The sequence below is a fragment of the Peromyscus leucopus genome, chromosome 9 (assembly GCF_004664715.2).
Source record: "Peromyscus leucopus breed LL Stock chromosome 9, UCI_PerLeu_2.1, whole genome shotgun sequence".
NCBI lineage: Eukaryota > Metazoa > Chordata > Mammalia > Rodentia > Cricetidae > Peromyscus > Peromyscus leucopus.
In genome coordinates, this window is record NC_051070.1 from 22650104 (window position 1) to 22666682 (window position 16579).

Genomic DNA, 16579 nt, shown 5'->3' on the forward strand with positions numbered 1-16579 from the left:
CAAAAAACTTTTTCTACTGAATTCTTTCAGTACTTTAAAAATAGTATCTTATTGTGCTCTACTTTGCATAATTTCTGATCAGAAATCTTGCCATAATTCTTTATTATCAGTACCTAATATACCTGTTTTTTCTGGGTCTTCTGAGTAGCTTGAACATTTTTTACTTATCTTTTGTTTTTCTAAGTACTTGATTATCTGGGAGGGTGTCTGATGACAGGAATATTTATTCTACAGTGTTTCTGAGGTTCTTGAAGATGTGGCCAGTTATTTTTGAAAAAACAGTTAACCATTGATTCTTCTGATGTTTTATATCCAAAGGCCCCCATCTCCCTATTCCCCCTCTTACCCTCTCTGCCTCTCTTTTTCCAGGATTCCACTTCTGTATACTAACTATTTGAGACTTTGAGACTGCCCACAGCGCCTAGATATTCCTCTGTCGTTTCTTGTCCAATAGACTTTTTATTTCTTTTTAATTACCTTTACTTGCTTTGTTGTAAAATTCACTAAACCTTTTTTAAATGTGCGTGAATTCACACGCATGCGCACATGGAGGACGGAAGACAACCTTGGTCACTGGTCCACATCTCTCACCTTGCTTGAGGCAGTCTCTTTTATTATTTTTCTGTTCCATACACCAGGCTAGGGGCTCATGAGCTTCCGGAGGTTCTCCTGTGTCTGCCTCCCATCTCACCATAGGAGTCCGGGGTTTATAGACACTCATGATGCAGAGCTCAGGCTTGCAGAGCAAACACTGAACTATCTCCCCAGCCCAAATACAATGAGGTGTTTTTTTTTCCCTCAGTTTTTCTGACTCTACTGGAAAGCTATTAAAGGCATTCTTCACCTCTGGTCCTGATTTTTGAGCCTAGTGTATCCATTTAATTCTGTCTTAGAATTTTCAACTCTGCTAGCTATCTCCCCCTGTTGATACATGTTGCCCATCTTGTCCACTTGAACCTTTAGTGCCATTATTACACATTCTTTGATAGTTCGTTCCAACATCGACATTGTATCTAAGCTTCATTCTGTTGACTGCTTTGTCTCCTGACAGAGTGCTGATGTACTTCTTCTTGCTATTTTTGATTAAAAGTCAGACACCTTATATAATACGACAGAGACAGAGATAAACAGTATCTACATTTAGGAATGGGCATGCCCCATAAAGATGTCAGTGCAGAGGAATGACTCTTCTAATCCATCCAGAGGTCGAGCTGTCTTGTTTTCTTTTTGCTAGAGTTACCTTCAGTACAACAGTGGGTGAAAATTCAGCATTCCCACCGGGCTGAGACTGAGTACTGGGTGACTGAAGTCTTTCGTTTTCAGTTCTTGCTCCTTGACAAGCTTTAGGCCTTTGCCCAGAGCCTGTGCCTGAGGTCTTTCTTCATGCTACACACTCACCCTCACCTCAGTACATAGGGTGCTTTCTTGACTAACAGTGGTGACGTAAATAAAGTATTTCTTTGTTCTTGTTCAATATCTGTCACTGGTAGTTCCTTAGTTACTGTACACCAAGCACAGGGCTTTTCCAAGGATTCTCTGAGTAGTAGAGGATCTCTCATAGAGATCCCAGAAGATTTTTTTTGTGTTTGGGGGTTTTTAAACTTTGTCCTCCAGAAAAGAAGAGCCCAGGTAAGTGCCTTCCACATTGGCCATTGTTCCCCTCCTCCACACCTTCACCTGAGGCTCTTTCCTGCCTTGTTGGCCTACAGTCAAACTCCTTTGTACTCAGTGAGATCTGTGGAAAGTGGGTGTGAATCCTCCCTTTGGGGCTGCTCCCAGGGACTCTACAGTCTCTTGACAGCCTGCAAAAGTTTGCCTGTCACAATTTGCTAAAATGTTTAGCTCTTTTGTTTTTACAAAAGGTAGATAAAGCTCTGTGTTTCCTTTTTCATCGGTCATATTTTAGATGCCTACTTATCTACCTCAGTATCTCCACAACATTCTCCAATGCAAAATATTAATCTTTAAAGAGCTTATCACAGAGATGATGCACCTTGAAGACATTGCACTTTTAGAATGTCCTTAGTTTTCTACAACTATAAACAATGTCCTAATGAACATACTCACACAAATCTCCCTATACACTGATCAGGTAACAGCAGCCACAGCTAACAATACCACATACCAGGTGTCCTAAGATACTAAGGCTATGGAGTCCCACAACAATCTCTCAAGATAGAAATTACAATCATTTCTAAACATGAAGATAGAGGCTTTTGCCCAAACATTGTCATAATATTTATGTGTGATTTTAGCTCTATTTCTGCACATCATATTTTTCAGTGTAAGCATATGTGGCAGAGGAAAGATTGGCGGCGGGGTCATAATGCCAGCTCAGTATGTTTCAAACATCAAGAATTCTGTTTGTATGTGTGACCAATGTTCTACAGTATTAAAATTTGTATAATATATTATTATACTGCCTTGTTTCCCATAATGTAACAACAGGTTAAATGGCCCTTATCCAAAAGTGTTTCCAATTTCAGAGCTTTTGGAATTGAAACTGTACCTGGTTAGCACCCCATTTCAGATTCTGAACTTGGATTAGGGATATTCAATGTGTATTTAAATGACTCCTACACAGTGAAGCTATTATTCCGGGAATTATTGCTTCTATGCCAGCCTTAAGGGTTTAATAAGTAAATTTTCTGTTTTCTTTTCTTTTATTTTTTGAGACAGAGTTTCTCTGTGTAGTCTCAACTGTCCTGGAACTTGCTATGTAGACCAGGCAGGCCTTGAACTCAGGAACCCTATCTCTGCCTCCAAAGTGCTGGGATTAAAAGTATGCATTATCATGCTTGGCTAATAAGTAAATATTTGAAATTTTAATACTGAAGCAGTAACTCTTAAATTTTCACCCCATTTATGAGCTTATAGCTCATAATGATAATCACTCTCTCATAATGGAATCCAAAGCGTTAACAATTATCAAATTAAAAGTACTAACAGTACCAATGTTTGCCAAGACATTAACAGAACTCTATGTCCCACTGGCAGACTACATTGGTATCTCGATGGTGTAATGAGACTTTACCTACACCACTCTACATAGAATATGCAAGGATAGTATGTAATTCAAGATTATAGTTTGATTCCAGATTACTGTAATAAAATGAAAATAGAAAGTCACACAATTTTTTATTGTTCACTACATGTAAAGTCATGTTTTTACTAGCTACAGTCTATTAAGTATACAAAAGCATTATGTCTAAAAGTATCATATACAGATCCTAATTAAAACATTTTATGGTGAAAATGCTAACAATAATCTGAACTGTTGAGAAATGATGCTGGAACCTTCAATTAGTTAAAAAAAAAAAAAAACAAACAGTAATGGGAGAGAAACAAAACAAGGTATAATCTGTAAACCTGTATCTTAATTCTAGTTCTTCACACAGATACTTTCTAGGAATCCAAAGACATTATAAAAATAAAATGTTCTACTTTTCCAACAGAATGGCATTAAAGACGTGGATTTAAAAATGTTTTAAATAAAAAACTAAACATTCTGATTCTTATTTAAACTCAAAATTATAGGGGGAAAAAAGAAGAAGAGGAGGAGAGTAATAGTGACTCTAATTACTCTAATTCTGGGTAATATAAAATCAATGATTTATCTGGAAGCAGAAACCATATAACTACGGCTCTTTAATCCCAAAATGGGATTTGTTAACACCTGGCTTCAATATCAATATTTTCCATAATATGGAGAGCTACCTCACTCCATCAATGTCAATAATTTAACTGACCCATAGATGCACCTATTATCATTTCTACCTGCATTTCCCAAATGTAATTCTAATTTCCTTTCTGGCTGTCAAATTTATAACTATTTGCAGGAAGGAGGTAAATAAAAGCATAAATCCCAGGTCCTTAAAGGGAAAATTTCCTTTCACAGATCATATGCACATACTCTATACATTTTTAAAAAATGTATTCTTCCAATAGTTTAACACCAAGCAATTAGAATTGCTATAAAAGCCAAAATGAAATTACCCAGAACTTTAAAAAGGGCGGCAGAGGACCTTCCTAAAAGTACTTCCCTGTTAAAAACCAAATGTCTGGTAGGGGACATCTATGCTACAAAAATAAGTATATTTTGGTTTATAGCCAAAGCATTTTCATTTAAATTTGTCATTATGTCTATAATTACATTATAACATGTAATTTCCTGAACATGAAAGATACTTAAACACTATTTTCCAAAACATATATAACATGACTACCAGAGGACTATGGTTAAGATTTCATGGGAAATTGGGGGGAAGGTGGAGCAAAGTTTGAGATCGGGTCTCACTACATTCCTAGGCTGGCCTCAAACTCTTCCTGTCTCAGTCTCCTGTGTGCTGAGGATTTGCTCCTGCAAAGGACTTGGGTGTGATTCCCAATACTCACATGGCAGCATGTAACCACCCATAACTCCAGTTCCAGGGGATCCAATGGCCTTTTCTGACCTCTACAGGTACCAAGTACACATGTGCTGAAATCTAGCCTAAAATTTGCAGGAATTCATTTAGAATTAAGTTATAATTTTGATTTTAAGGTTTAGAGGAAATTTAAAGTTGAATTTAAAATAGAAAAGTAAAAAAGTCAGATCCATGCAAAAGATAAAAACTTATCCCTGTTCAACTGGCAAAGCTGTCAAAATCAAGCACAAACTAGAATCAAAATACATAAACTAGCACGACAGACTCCACAGGCAATGTGCACCAGAGCACCTTTCTTCACCGTATGCAGCAGATGCCACAGCCTCCAGATACTCTTTCCTGACACACACCCCACTGCAAGTCTAACAACTGTGCTTGCACTTCAGTCGGTAATGTAGCATGAATCTTTAAAGTTCTTATTAATAAAAATAAACCCAGAGCCCAGATATAACACAAATTGTTAGAAGGTCTTATTGATAAAATCAAACCTGAGCCAGGTATTAGGGTGAACGTTGAATGACCAGAGAAGCAGAACAGGCCACAGCTACCTCATCTTGCCAATTCCTCGGCTGATCCTGTTTCCTCAGACTGGAAGCATCTGAGTCCTCATCCAAATGGATCTCAGCTGAACTGCTTCTTGAAAGCCTGAAAGCTTAACCGGGCCATAATTCCTCGTCCTCACACCTTAAATACCTTTCTGCCTCCTGCCATTACTTCCTGGGATTAAAGGTGTGAGTCACCATGCTTGGCTGTCTCCAGTATGGCCTTGAACTCACAGAAATCCAGGCAGATCTCTGCCTCTGGAATGCTAGGATTAAAGGCGTGTGCTACCACTGCCTAACCTCTATGTTTAATATTGTGGCTGTTCTGTTCTCTGACCCCAGATAAGTTTATTAGAGTGCACAATATTTTGGGGAACACAATACCACCACACTGTAAGTTTTAATGTTCAATGAAATTTGAACTTACTGTTGTCAAGCTACCTAAGCTAAGGTTCAGGAATTTCTTTCATATAATTTGAGAGTAGCCCCAAATACACTTCTCATTAAGTGCAAATTCTTCCATCCTAACAGTGCCCTGTGCACTGTAAAGTCAGAATACGAGGAGAAAAACCTTCTCATCTCCATGCATGCCAGTCTGTTTTTATACCTACGGCAGTTTCAGATGGAAGCAGCACATCTAGTTAGATCTGAAAGGAGGAACTGCTGAGGTCCGTCTAGATGTTTCCCTCAAAGAACAACTTAGTGCTCCCATTTCTCAGACGAGAACAGGAGAGAGAAGGAGGAGGTAGGAGGAGCGTAAGGCCTGCACTCAGTACCGCAGCGGAGAAGCAGCAGTGGAGAAGAGAGAGCAGGAGGATAGCATGAGGACACAGGAGGACACAGGAGGATAGCATGAGGACACAGGAGGACACAGGAGGACTCAGGCTGGGAGGCTGGGCTTCCCAGTGTGGAGAATCAATGAAATGGAACTGCTTCCCAAAACCTGACTCCAAGTCATGTCAAAATAAGGAAAACAGGTTGTGGAAAGTAAAGAAAAAACTAAAAATGAGCAGGAAATTAGTGTCAAACTTTAAAAAGAACTTATTTTGTTTTTAGCATGTGTACGTCCGTGTGGGGATGTGTGCATGTGAGTACGGGTACCGAAGAAGGCCAGCAGAGGGTTTTAGGTATGCTGCAGCTGGAGTTGCCCAGGGGTCATGAGCCACCTGACATGGGTGCTAGGAACCAAGCTCAGATGCTGAACCATGTCCCTAGTCTTTATAACCTCAATCTTATTGATAAAATTGGACTTACATACTTTAGCTACATTTTGCTGTTTCCATTTGTCTCTTCCAAGAGAATCAGGAATTTAAACTCTATATAGGAACTAAGCTCTTCCTAACAGCCTTTTCCTTCATAGCGAAGGAAAAAGACAAAAGCATCCTCAAATGAGAGTGAGCACTTAACCTTAGGCATGCAGGCGTGGTTGTGGCTGAATGGAAGGACTTCTGCTATGCTTCAGGGCAGGTGAGATGGCTCCAGAGGCAAAGGCTCCTGCCACCAAGCCTAGTGACCCAAGTCTGACTCCTGGGACCTCCAGGGTGGAAGGAAAATCGACTGCAGAAAGCTGGCCTCTGACCTCCATACACATGACATGGTATTTACTCACATGCATGCAGGAGTACACAAAATAAAGGTAATGAGATATTTTAAAACCATAAACATCTTCACTTCAGTTTGCAATGAAGCCATATACTATATCTACACAATAAAGATACAACTTTAAACTTGTCTCCTACATTGACAATATGCACTGGCTAAGTCAAAAGTCACCTAGATTCTAATTGGTTGGATCTGTCTGTCTCTCTCTCTCTCTCTCTCTCTCTCTCTCTCTCTCTCTCTCTCTCTCACACACACACACACACACACACAGCTATATTGCTATAAACTCGCCACCTGTTTTTTTTTTATTTTTTTTGTTTTTCGAGACAGGGTTTCTCTGTGTAGCTTTGTGCCTTTCCTGGAACTCACTCTGTAGCCCAGGCTGGCCTCGAACTCACAGAGATCCGTCTGCCTCTGCTTCCCAAGTTCTGGGATTAAAGGCGTGCGCCACCACCGCCTGGCTGCCATCTGTTGATTTAACCAATCAACAATTGAAAATTCTATTATATATTCTTTTCTTAGTAGTCCCTAACATCTAATATCTATTAATAAGTAACCTACAGATGATTTTAAGAACACAAGAGGATATGCATAGATTATATGCAAATACTAAACCATTCCACTCAAAGGACATATAAAATGAATAATGAATAAAAGTTAAATAAACATTTTACACAAGGAATCTGTTATCTATGAGTGTTCCTGGAGCCAATCTGTCCACTAGAAATACTGAGAGACACAACTGTGTGTGGTATATCCTTTATTATATATACACCTATCTGTCACTACATACTTGGAATCAAAACCTTACCCAATGATTAAACAGACCTGCTTTTAAAAGTCAGCAACACTAACCTGGCCCAACTACATTGTAATTTCATTAAGTATTAAATTTGATTTTGTGACTTAAATTGATTTCACAAATTTACTAAAGATCTTTGAAGGGTCATTAGAAATGAAACCTTATTTCCCTCTGTCAAAGCAAAAAAGACTTCTGAAGACAAAAACTATTTCTTATTCATATTCATCATGCACAGCCTCTGACACAGAGTCACCGGCTTAGTTTGCCAAGTGAAGGAAAGACAATTTACGCTATCTACTGAAAACCTTAAGAATGTCTATCCCTTTAGTCACACCTAGAAGAAACCTCTTTGGAAGAATCTGCAATGAACACTTGGGTAAAGAATGATATTTAATAAAGTCTATTTTTAAGTTGAAAAACTAAAAATATAAGTATCATATTAAGGAAATGGAAAGTAAATTCTGATTTACTTACCTGAAAGTATGCAAAGAACTAGTTTTGAGAAAGTTTTGAATGATAAAATATTCATATTAAAATATTAAGAAAATCTCCTTTTCCTCAGCTGTTTAGATTATGCTAACGACGTGAAAGTAGAGTTTGAAGGCGAAGTATACCAGAGTTTTTCTTTCTTGCCTTCATGGATGATTTGCAGACTTTTTCCATTATTGCACTGTGGACTGTTCATTAACAATTAAAAATACTCATGCTACCCAAATGTCTAAACAGAACCTTTTAATCTTTGTGGTAGATACCCAGACCATATCAACTTGGAACCACCTGCAGGTTCTAAACATTCTGAAAGGACTTAGATTGGATATTTAGAGTCCTCTTTAAATTAAGTAAACATGCTTATGCCTAATTATAGTCATTTCAAATCAGTAACTATTAAAATATTTAACTGCATTTAGCATTGGGCCACATATTACTGTAGTATACATGTAGAATAACATTTTTGTCAGTGGAAACTTAGCTTAATACAATCTCACTAATTTTTTTTTAACATGGCACTTTAAAGAAAAAAATCACAAAATCACTGGAGAAATGAAATTCAAGTACAACTAAAGACAATCAACTTATTGTTTCTCACTCAGTCCATTCCACCCAAGGTAGAATGATTATCACGTTAATCAAATCATAAAGTGGCTGCACAATCCGCCTACTGACGTTTTATTGTGCTGTGTGGCCTGGCAGGGGGGCACACACCTGCAATCCCAGCACTTGGCTGGCAGGACTAGAAGAGGACCACGAAGCGAGACTGCCCGAGTTCGAGTTCTGGCTAAGCCTTGGGGACAGTAGCTGAACCTCACTGTGCCGCAGCTGCTTCATCTGTAAGGGAGATAATACCTGTAATCCTAAAGCTCCTCTGAAGGAAACAGCACACACTCTGAACCGCTTCCATTGCATTGTTAAGGGGAAACCAACCTAACAACACTTTTATTCTTACTATCTAGAATCCAATACAAAATGGTGAAGTAGCAAATTAAAAGAAATCACAGGATAGAGCGACTCCTCCACTGAAAACTACTCATAGTCACTCTCCTGTTTATTTTTTAAGTTTAATTAAAAACAACAAAACAAAACAAAAACTATCTTTCACTAAGTAAACAAAACTAAGTGAAGTGGACCCACTGGCCAAACTTCTGGATTAGCCAATATCTGACAGACAGTAATGGTGAGGTAGTGAAAAACATCCAAGTAACAACTCCACTGTGGCCACAGCCAATCTTCTGAAAAGACCACTGAACACTAGTGACTCAACTTAAGACTTCTCATTTAGTTTGTAAATCTCAGCATGCAATAATCTTCCTGCCCCTCCATTCCTATCAAAATGTTCTGAGTGCAGAAATGATGCCATCACCATCTGTGATCAACTGCAGGGTATACTATTAACTACTGGCTCCTTTTCCTCTGCCCACTCCTTTGAATACCTAAGTAACCCTGGAATTTCTTTTTGCCCCATGGTTATTCTCCCCCGAGAGCTCACAAGCTTCTGCCCAAACAAAAAAGACTAAAGATATCTTCCATGACCTTTAGACTTCTATACATAAGCTCAATGCCTTTCACAGGTCAAAAACACTACATTACACTATGAAGTAAATAAATTTCATGATATGAACCCAATTCATAAACACAATTTGATAAACACTACACATAGCATCTATGGTAGCTCTAAAATGCCCAAGAAGTCCAAGTTTCCTTTTACCTGGCTTCATTCTCGTGACCATTCAAATTAGTTTTTCTCAATGCCTAATAAAATAGCATCACCATTTATATTTACTGACTGCCCATTAAATGCAAGGCACTATTTTAAAACAGCTTTTGAGATCAACTCACTAATCTTCATAGCAATCTCATAAGGTGGGCAATATTATCAGTAGTTTACACAAGGAAAATATCTTGCCCACACAAATAAGCAGAGGAGTCAGTGTAAAAACCTACATCCTATGTTTTAACCTTGATACTACATTATTTTTTACTGAATTCTATTTCAGCCAGCATCCATGGCAAACAAGGTGTGTTGTCATGGGACCCACATTTTAGTAAATGAGCAGAATGAAGAGATAAATGAAAGGGAGAAGCAACTCATTATAGACTATTTTAAAAGACCAGGAAGAAAATAGCATATTATAATAGAAAGACAGGTAGACGGTGAAAGAAGGCCTCCCTGAAAAAAAATGACTGAGATCTGAAAGATGAGAAAGGGGCCACACCATCTCTGTAGCAAGAAGAGGTAGCCCAGACGACTCTTGTGTTTACTAGGTTATGAAAAGTCCAAATGGCATTAGGCTGATCATCATACTAAAACCAAAGTTCTATTAAATCTCTATTATTTGATAGTGCCCTGATTAGGTTTTGGTTGGTTTATTTTTTCTGGGGTTGTTTGTTTGTTTTGTTTTGTTTTTGTCAAGTTTCCACAGCTAGAATTACGAATTGGGAAGAGGAACTTCAATTGAGAAAATGCCTCTATCTGCTGGGTTTGTAGTTAATCAAGTCTGTACATCATGTTCTTCACTAATGATTAATGTGTGAGGGCCCAGTCCACTGTGGGTGGTGCAATCACTGGGAAGGTGGTCCTGGGTTGTATAAGAAAGCAGACTGAGCAAGCCATGGGAAGCAAACTAGTAAACAGTATTACAATCTCTGTGTTAGTCCCCACCTCCGGATTCCCATTTCCTACTCTGACTTATCTTCATGATCAACTGTAAGCTGTAAGGGTAAAATAAACCCTTTCCTCCCAAGTTGCTTTTGTTCAGTGTCTTTATCATAGCAATGGAAAGTAAACTAAAACAAACAGGTCACAGGATGGTCCAACTAGAATCCTTAGAAGAAAAGAGACACCAAATACATTCATCTTCATTCTCAATCTTTCTTGCTCTCTCCTCCCCACATCCTTCAAATCTCCCACTCCCAAAATGCACACAGAAGTTTTCAGGAAGCCAGGAAGAGATGCCTGACAGCACCTTTATCTTAGACTTCTAGCATCCAAAACTGTGAGGGAAAACGTTTCTGTTGTTTAAGCCAATTATATTTTGAGGACAACCCAGGCAAACTGACTTGGGTGGGAAAGACCTAGGTCTTGTGTAGGAACTGACAGAACAGTTGGAATAGAGAGAATGTTTTAAGACTCTGAAGCCCACAGGCAGCAGGTGGCAAATAATTCTGAAATAAGATGAAGAAAGCAAACTGCTCCTGGTAGAGGTCGAAACTTGTTGTGAAATGGATTTGAGAATGTACAGTGTTAGATTTTTTTTCTTCAATGGCAAGAGGTCATTAACATATAATTACTAGGTGCTACTAGTAAGATCATCTTGTAATATACAAATCAACCTCACAAAACAAGGAACTGAATTCATATAAAATGTTAACTGTACTCTAGTGAAAATATTTACTGTAGAACTCCAAAAAACTAAGATTTTTGTCTTTTGGGTTTTGCTTCATTGTGTATCCCTAGTTAATCTAGAGCTTGCTATACAGATCTGGCTGTGTTAGAACTCTCAGAGATTCTCCAGCTTCTGCCTCCCCTACGTGCTGAGATTAAAGGTGTGTGTCTGACTGTATGTACGGCACCATAATGCATGTAGGTACCAACAGAGGGCAGAAGAGGGCATCAGATAACCTGTAACTATAGTAACAAGCAGCAGGAAGAACTGTTGTGGAAGAACAGTAAGTGCTCTTAACTACTGAGCCATACCCTAGCCCATGAGACTTTTTTTTTTAAAGTTTTTATACCACTAAAGACATTTCTAATCTAATACTGGAAATAGTAAATATGCAGTGAGCAAATGTGCAAAGAACAGTTCTGAATAATTTAAAATGTACAAATAAACCAAACACCAGTCCTAGACCTAAGAACCACACCAAAAGATAAAATTCCCTACCTTATAAGCTAAGGTATCTATTTATAGGAGGCATTTTATATACCACTAAGGGAGAAATAATGGCAAGTAAATTATGACAACAGTTCAAACAGGTCTTAATTCTAGAATTATTAAAATGTAGGGAAATGTATACCACTGTTTGTTTGTTTAGACAGGGTCTCACCATGCAGCCTAGGTGAGCCTGGAACTCAATGTGCACAACAGGTTATCTCAAATTGCTGATTCTCCTGCCTCAGCCGTCTCAGTGCTAAAATGTAAGCTTATATCACCACATTTTGCTTGAAAAAAAAATACATTTTAAATAGCTAAGAAAGAATATGAAAATAAATAAATGCAGAACATTGAAGTCACATGAAAGAGTGCATAGAATAGATCAAATATACACAGGTTATAAGAAGTACTTTATAGAGTGCCACATTGAAGCTAATTTGAAAGCTAAGTAGAAATCAGAAATGCAGATGCCGAGAGAAGGAATATTTTCATAAAGAGAAATTATAAGAAAAAATAGCAATAAAGTAAGATATTGGTAGAGAGAAATATTTTCAGAAAAATAGCCAGAGTAGTCAGGATTAAGAGAAGCTGTAAAGAGGCTGAAATTGACACAGAAACTTGAGGAATGGCCCCCAAACTATTTTTTTCAACCCAATGTGTCTTAAGAGTCATAATGGACATAAATGATATGGCTCTAACATGATTCTCAACTGTGAGATCATGGTAAAAGAGATTAACTCTACTGGGAGTAAGACCTGAAAAAGCCCTCTAAAAAATGGTACATTCCTTCCACTCCACCTTTGAGAATCACTGCAGTGGGAAAACAAAAGTCTGAGTCACCGACTGAATTACAATTCAAGAAACGTAATGGAGTTAAAACTATAGGAAGATGAAGGGCAGAAGAGAAGGCACAGATAACAACCTCAAGCAAGGACAGTGCATTCTAAAATGTCAGTAGGTCATTCCCATAACAGCCAACTGGCATCCACAATCACAAAGGATGACGAAGTTTCAGTCTGAACAAAAAGAGATGTGGCTATCATTCAGGTAGTAAAGCCATAACGTGGATGGAGATCCAGAATGGACATGAAAGAAAGTACCACAAAGGCAATTTTCTGGAGTTGAAATAAACTTATATTGATCTGCCTCATGACTAGTTTTTTTTTTTTTAAAGACTTATTTAATATGAATACAGAGTTCTGCCTGCATGTATGCCTGCAGGCCAGAAGGGGGCACCAGATCTCATTACAGATGGTTGTGAGGCACCATGTGGTTGCTGGGAATTGAACTCAAGACCTCTGGAAGAGCAGCCAATGCTCTTAACCTCTGAGCCATCTCTCCAGCCCTCATCACCAGTTTTAGTGAAATCACAACACTGCAACCCAAAGTTCCTTAGACCACAACAAGCATGCATACAGCAGGAGCACTGAATGAATTTCACAGCTGCCTACTGTGTGCATCTACTGTAAACGGAGTAAAAATCAAGTCTACAACTTGGAAAGAGAATGAGCAGCTTAGAAGAGACAATTACAAGGACACTTAGTGTTTCAATTAGTCAAACACCGACAGTCATACGGTTTGAAAGAAGAATAATTACGCTATATCATAGTATCAAAGTATTTTCACTTTAAAAAGGGTTTAATAATAATTTAAAATCAATTTCTTTTTTTTTTTTTTTTTTTTTTTGGTTTTTAGAGACAGGGTTTCTCTGTGTAACTTTGGAACTCACTCTGTAGCCCAGGCTAGCCTCGAACTCACAGAGATCCACCTGGCCCTGCCTCCCGAGTGCTGGGATTAAAGGCGTGCGCCACCACCGCCCGGCTAAAATCAATTTCTTAATTATATCATTTTTCCAAGTATTTTTAAAGCCAATAAGCAATATCATCCTATATGTGAGTGTGACTTTCCCCCGTTTTTATTAATATACATTTACTGTACAGAACATGAGTTTCGTTATGACACTTTCCTAACAGCACTTCATATAGCATACTCTATCACATTCTCCCTCATTGCCCTCTTTTGCCCCACACCTTCCCCTTCCACCGGTTCCCTTCTTCTCCCAAAATAATCAGCCCTCTGACAGTTGTGATTTTAAGTCACACAGGAAGAAATGCCCAGTTCTGACTGATATTTTCTGACAAAGTTCCTTCGAGAGTAAGGGCTTGAGAAGAGTAGAGAGAAGGGATGGATGAGAGAAATGAATAAAGTAAACAGAGAGGCAAGAGAAGGATCAGAAGTGACCCAGCAGAACTCACTGCAGCATAAACTTGGAGATCATCATAGTGGCCCAGAACAGTCCCTGAGCAACACGTTTTTTGTTTGTTTTTTTTTTCCCCTGGAAGCTAGGCACGATACTGGTGCCCAAAGACCATACAGGCTAAAAACTGGATGTATGTGGAAGTCACAGGAATCTGAGAGGGAAGAAACAGACCACCTGTTAAACAAAGCAAAGAATACACAATCTGCAACCTGTGAAAGGATCCGGCAAAGTAAATCAGTCATTCATGTAGCGTGTTAGCAGCCTGGACAAACATTTCTTCTGCTATCACTCTGACTGCTGCTGCTTCATAAGCAAATTCCAAGGAAAAAGAAAAAGAAAACCAAAGTAGTCAAATACTTTTCCAAAGCCACAGTATAAGGTCAAATTTACACACAGCAACATTTTTTAAAAGAAATGTGAAATACCTCAGTCTGACCTTCATGTGCACTGGTCTCATGAGTAACTCGAATAGCCTGTAATAAGAATATAAACTATTTACAAAAAAATAAAACAGCTATATCTACCTTTTAAATGAAAGTAGTAACAAAGCTCAATTTTTACCACCTAAAATCCTGTAATAAGGCGGGAAACTGGAAGAACTTTAGGAGCAGTTTAGCACTAAACCTTTCAGAATTATATCTGGATAGGCAAATGAGCCACTGTCCTTTCTACCCACAAATCTCTTAAGCGTTAGGAAACCGACTAGCTCACAGTTTCTAATTTGCAAAGTGCAAGGAAAGGGTCAAATAGCTTCCTTAACTGTTAGAGGCCACACTTAACACTTTATTCCCTTGAGATCTGGAATAAAGTGAGCAGCTCACAGACAGAAACTGAAGAAGCTTATCTCATCTGTCTCTCCAAGGTGCATGCTCCTGCAGCTCTGGCTGAATTTATGCTTACTCATGCATTTCAGTCGGCAATTTAAAAATGTGGTGCAAAAGGCATGCGTTTATGAGAAGCTAGGGAATTCAGTTATCTGAACTTAATGCTCTAATCATACCCACTATTATTAAAGATGCAGAGAAATGGACACACTAGGAAACCTGGGGTGAAAGTATAAATGTTATATATAGCAATTTGGTGGTAAGTATTAAAGCCATAAAGACATGCAAACTGATCAGCAATTTCTCTTCTAGGATAACTATGTTGATACATTTAATGTATGTGATTATATGAAATTAAGGATGGTTCTAAAACCTCAGACACAGTAATATACATTTTCAATAATTTTAAGTAGTGAAAAAGAGAGAGAAAACTCTTAGATTCCAAACACCCTTTTACTGGTTAAATATACTATACAATGGAAAGCTACTCAGCAATTAGAATAATAATGTTAAATATATACTTACTGGTGTTAATACGTTTGTGATAAGTGAAAAAAGCAAGTTATAAAACAGTATTACAGTGTGATCAAATTTTAAAAAAAATATTGTGTATATATATATATACATGTTCCCTATAAAAATATCAATGATAGCTACCTTTCACTGGTGGAATTATTGGCAACTGTCATGTTATTTTACTTTTATGCAAAATAAAGATTTCTTATGAAATTTCCAGGTTTTTAAAACTTAAAGCAACTAAAGTATTTTGGAACACTAAACACTATAATAAATGTATATCATATTGCTTTTCTAATTTCAAAGAACATCATCTATTGATAGTACTAAAAGACAAAAATCCTTCGGAAAAAAATAATTTCAAAACTAATAAATGCTTAGAACAATCATTTCAAACTGGATTAGAGAGTACAGTTATTAATTTGCAAACTATATATATTTGCTCATTCTGCCCTGGACACAGAACTGTCAACTGAACAACATTATAGATATTTCATGTATAGTTACCTGAAAAAAAACAAAAGCCCCTGTAATGGATATGATTTTTCCCCCAACTATAGTTTCAAGACAAACCACTAAGAGAACCTACAATCCTGTAATGCTGCCCAGGGATGAGGTCAAGACAGAAAGAAGGTACTGACATCATAGTTCTCCAGGTATTTGGCTCTTTCTTCAGGACTCATTGACACAGACTCCTCTAGGAATTTTTTCAATGTTGATCCAGATTCTGAGAATGTCAAAATGATTAAAATTTTAAGTTTAATTATAGAAAAAAACTAACAACAAGAAGTAGTACAGTATTTTCTTGGGTAAAAAATCTAAGACTCTTGGAATAAATAACAAAGTCAAATGTTCTTTTGATGAGCCTGTTCATCAACAATATGAGAAAATGGGAAGGATTAATATCCTTTTCTCCTGGCTTCATGTATATTCCCATAACAAAAGAAGAGATGCATTGCTTTATAGTTTGAGAGAGTTAGAGCACCCCCTACTGTTCAATCAAGTTAACACATCTGAAGGGAAAAGTGGACAGAGAATGACTTACCAAAGTGCATCTTGTCTTTGTTGTTTGCAATGGCGTGGATTAGTCCAATCGTCCCACAGGCATTGCTGATGGTTTGCTTCATGAAATACACTGATGACGTAACATCTTGTCCTCGAGATTTTATTTTTTCTTCCTCTTCTGTCCTGAACACTTCATACTATTGGGGGAAAAATCAATAGTCCACATGCAAA

General features: G+C 37.8%; 1 protein-coding gene across 2 annotated transcripts in view; it reads right to left on the reverse strand.

Moving 5' to 3' along the window:
• Positions 1 to 16579, reverse strand: part of Uchl3 (ubiquitin C-terminal hydrolase L3) — a 48417-nt gene that overhangs the window by 14672 nt on the left and 17166 nt on the right. For both annotated transcript variants that reach the window (XM_028864777.2, XM_028864775.2), the window contains exons 4-6: positions 16389 to 16545; positions 15985 to 16070; positions 14429 to 14476 (exon numbers count right to left, since the gene is read on the reverse strand). In XM_028864777.2, the coding sequence (XP_028720610.1) occupies positions 14429 to 14476; positions 15985 to 16070; positions 16389 to 16545 (291 nt within the window). The remainder of the gene's footprint in view (positions 1 to 14428; positions 14477 to 15984; positions 16071 to 16388; positions 16546 to 16579) is intronic.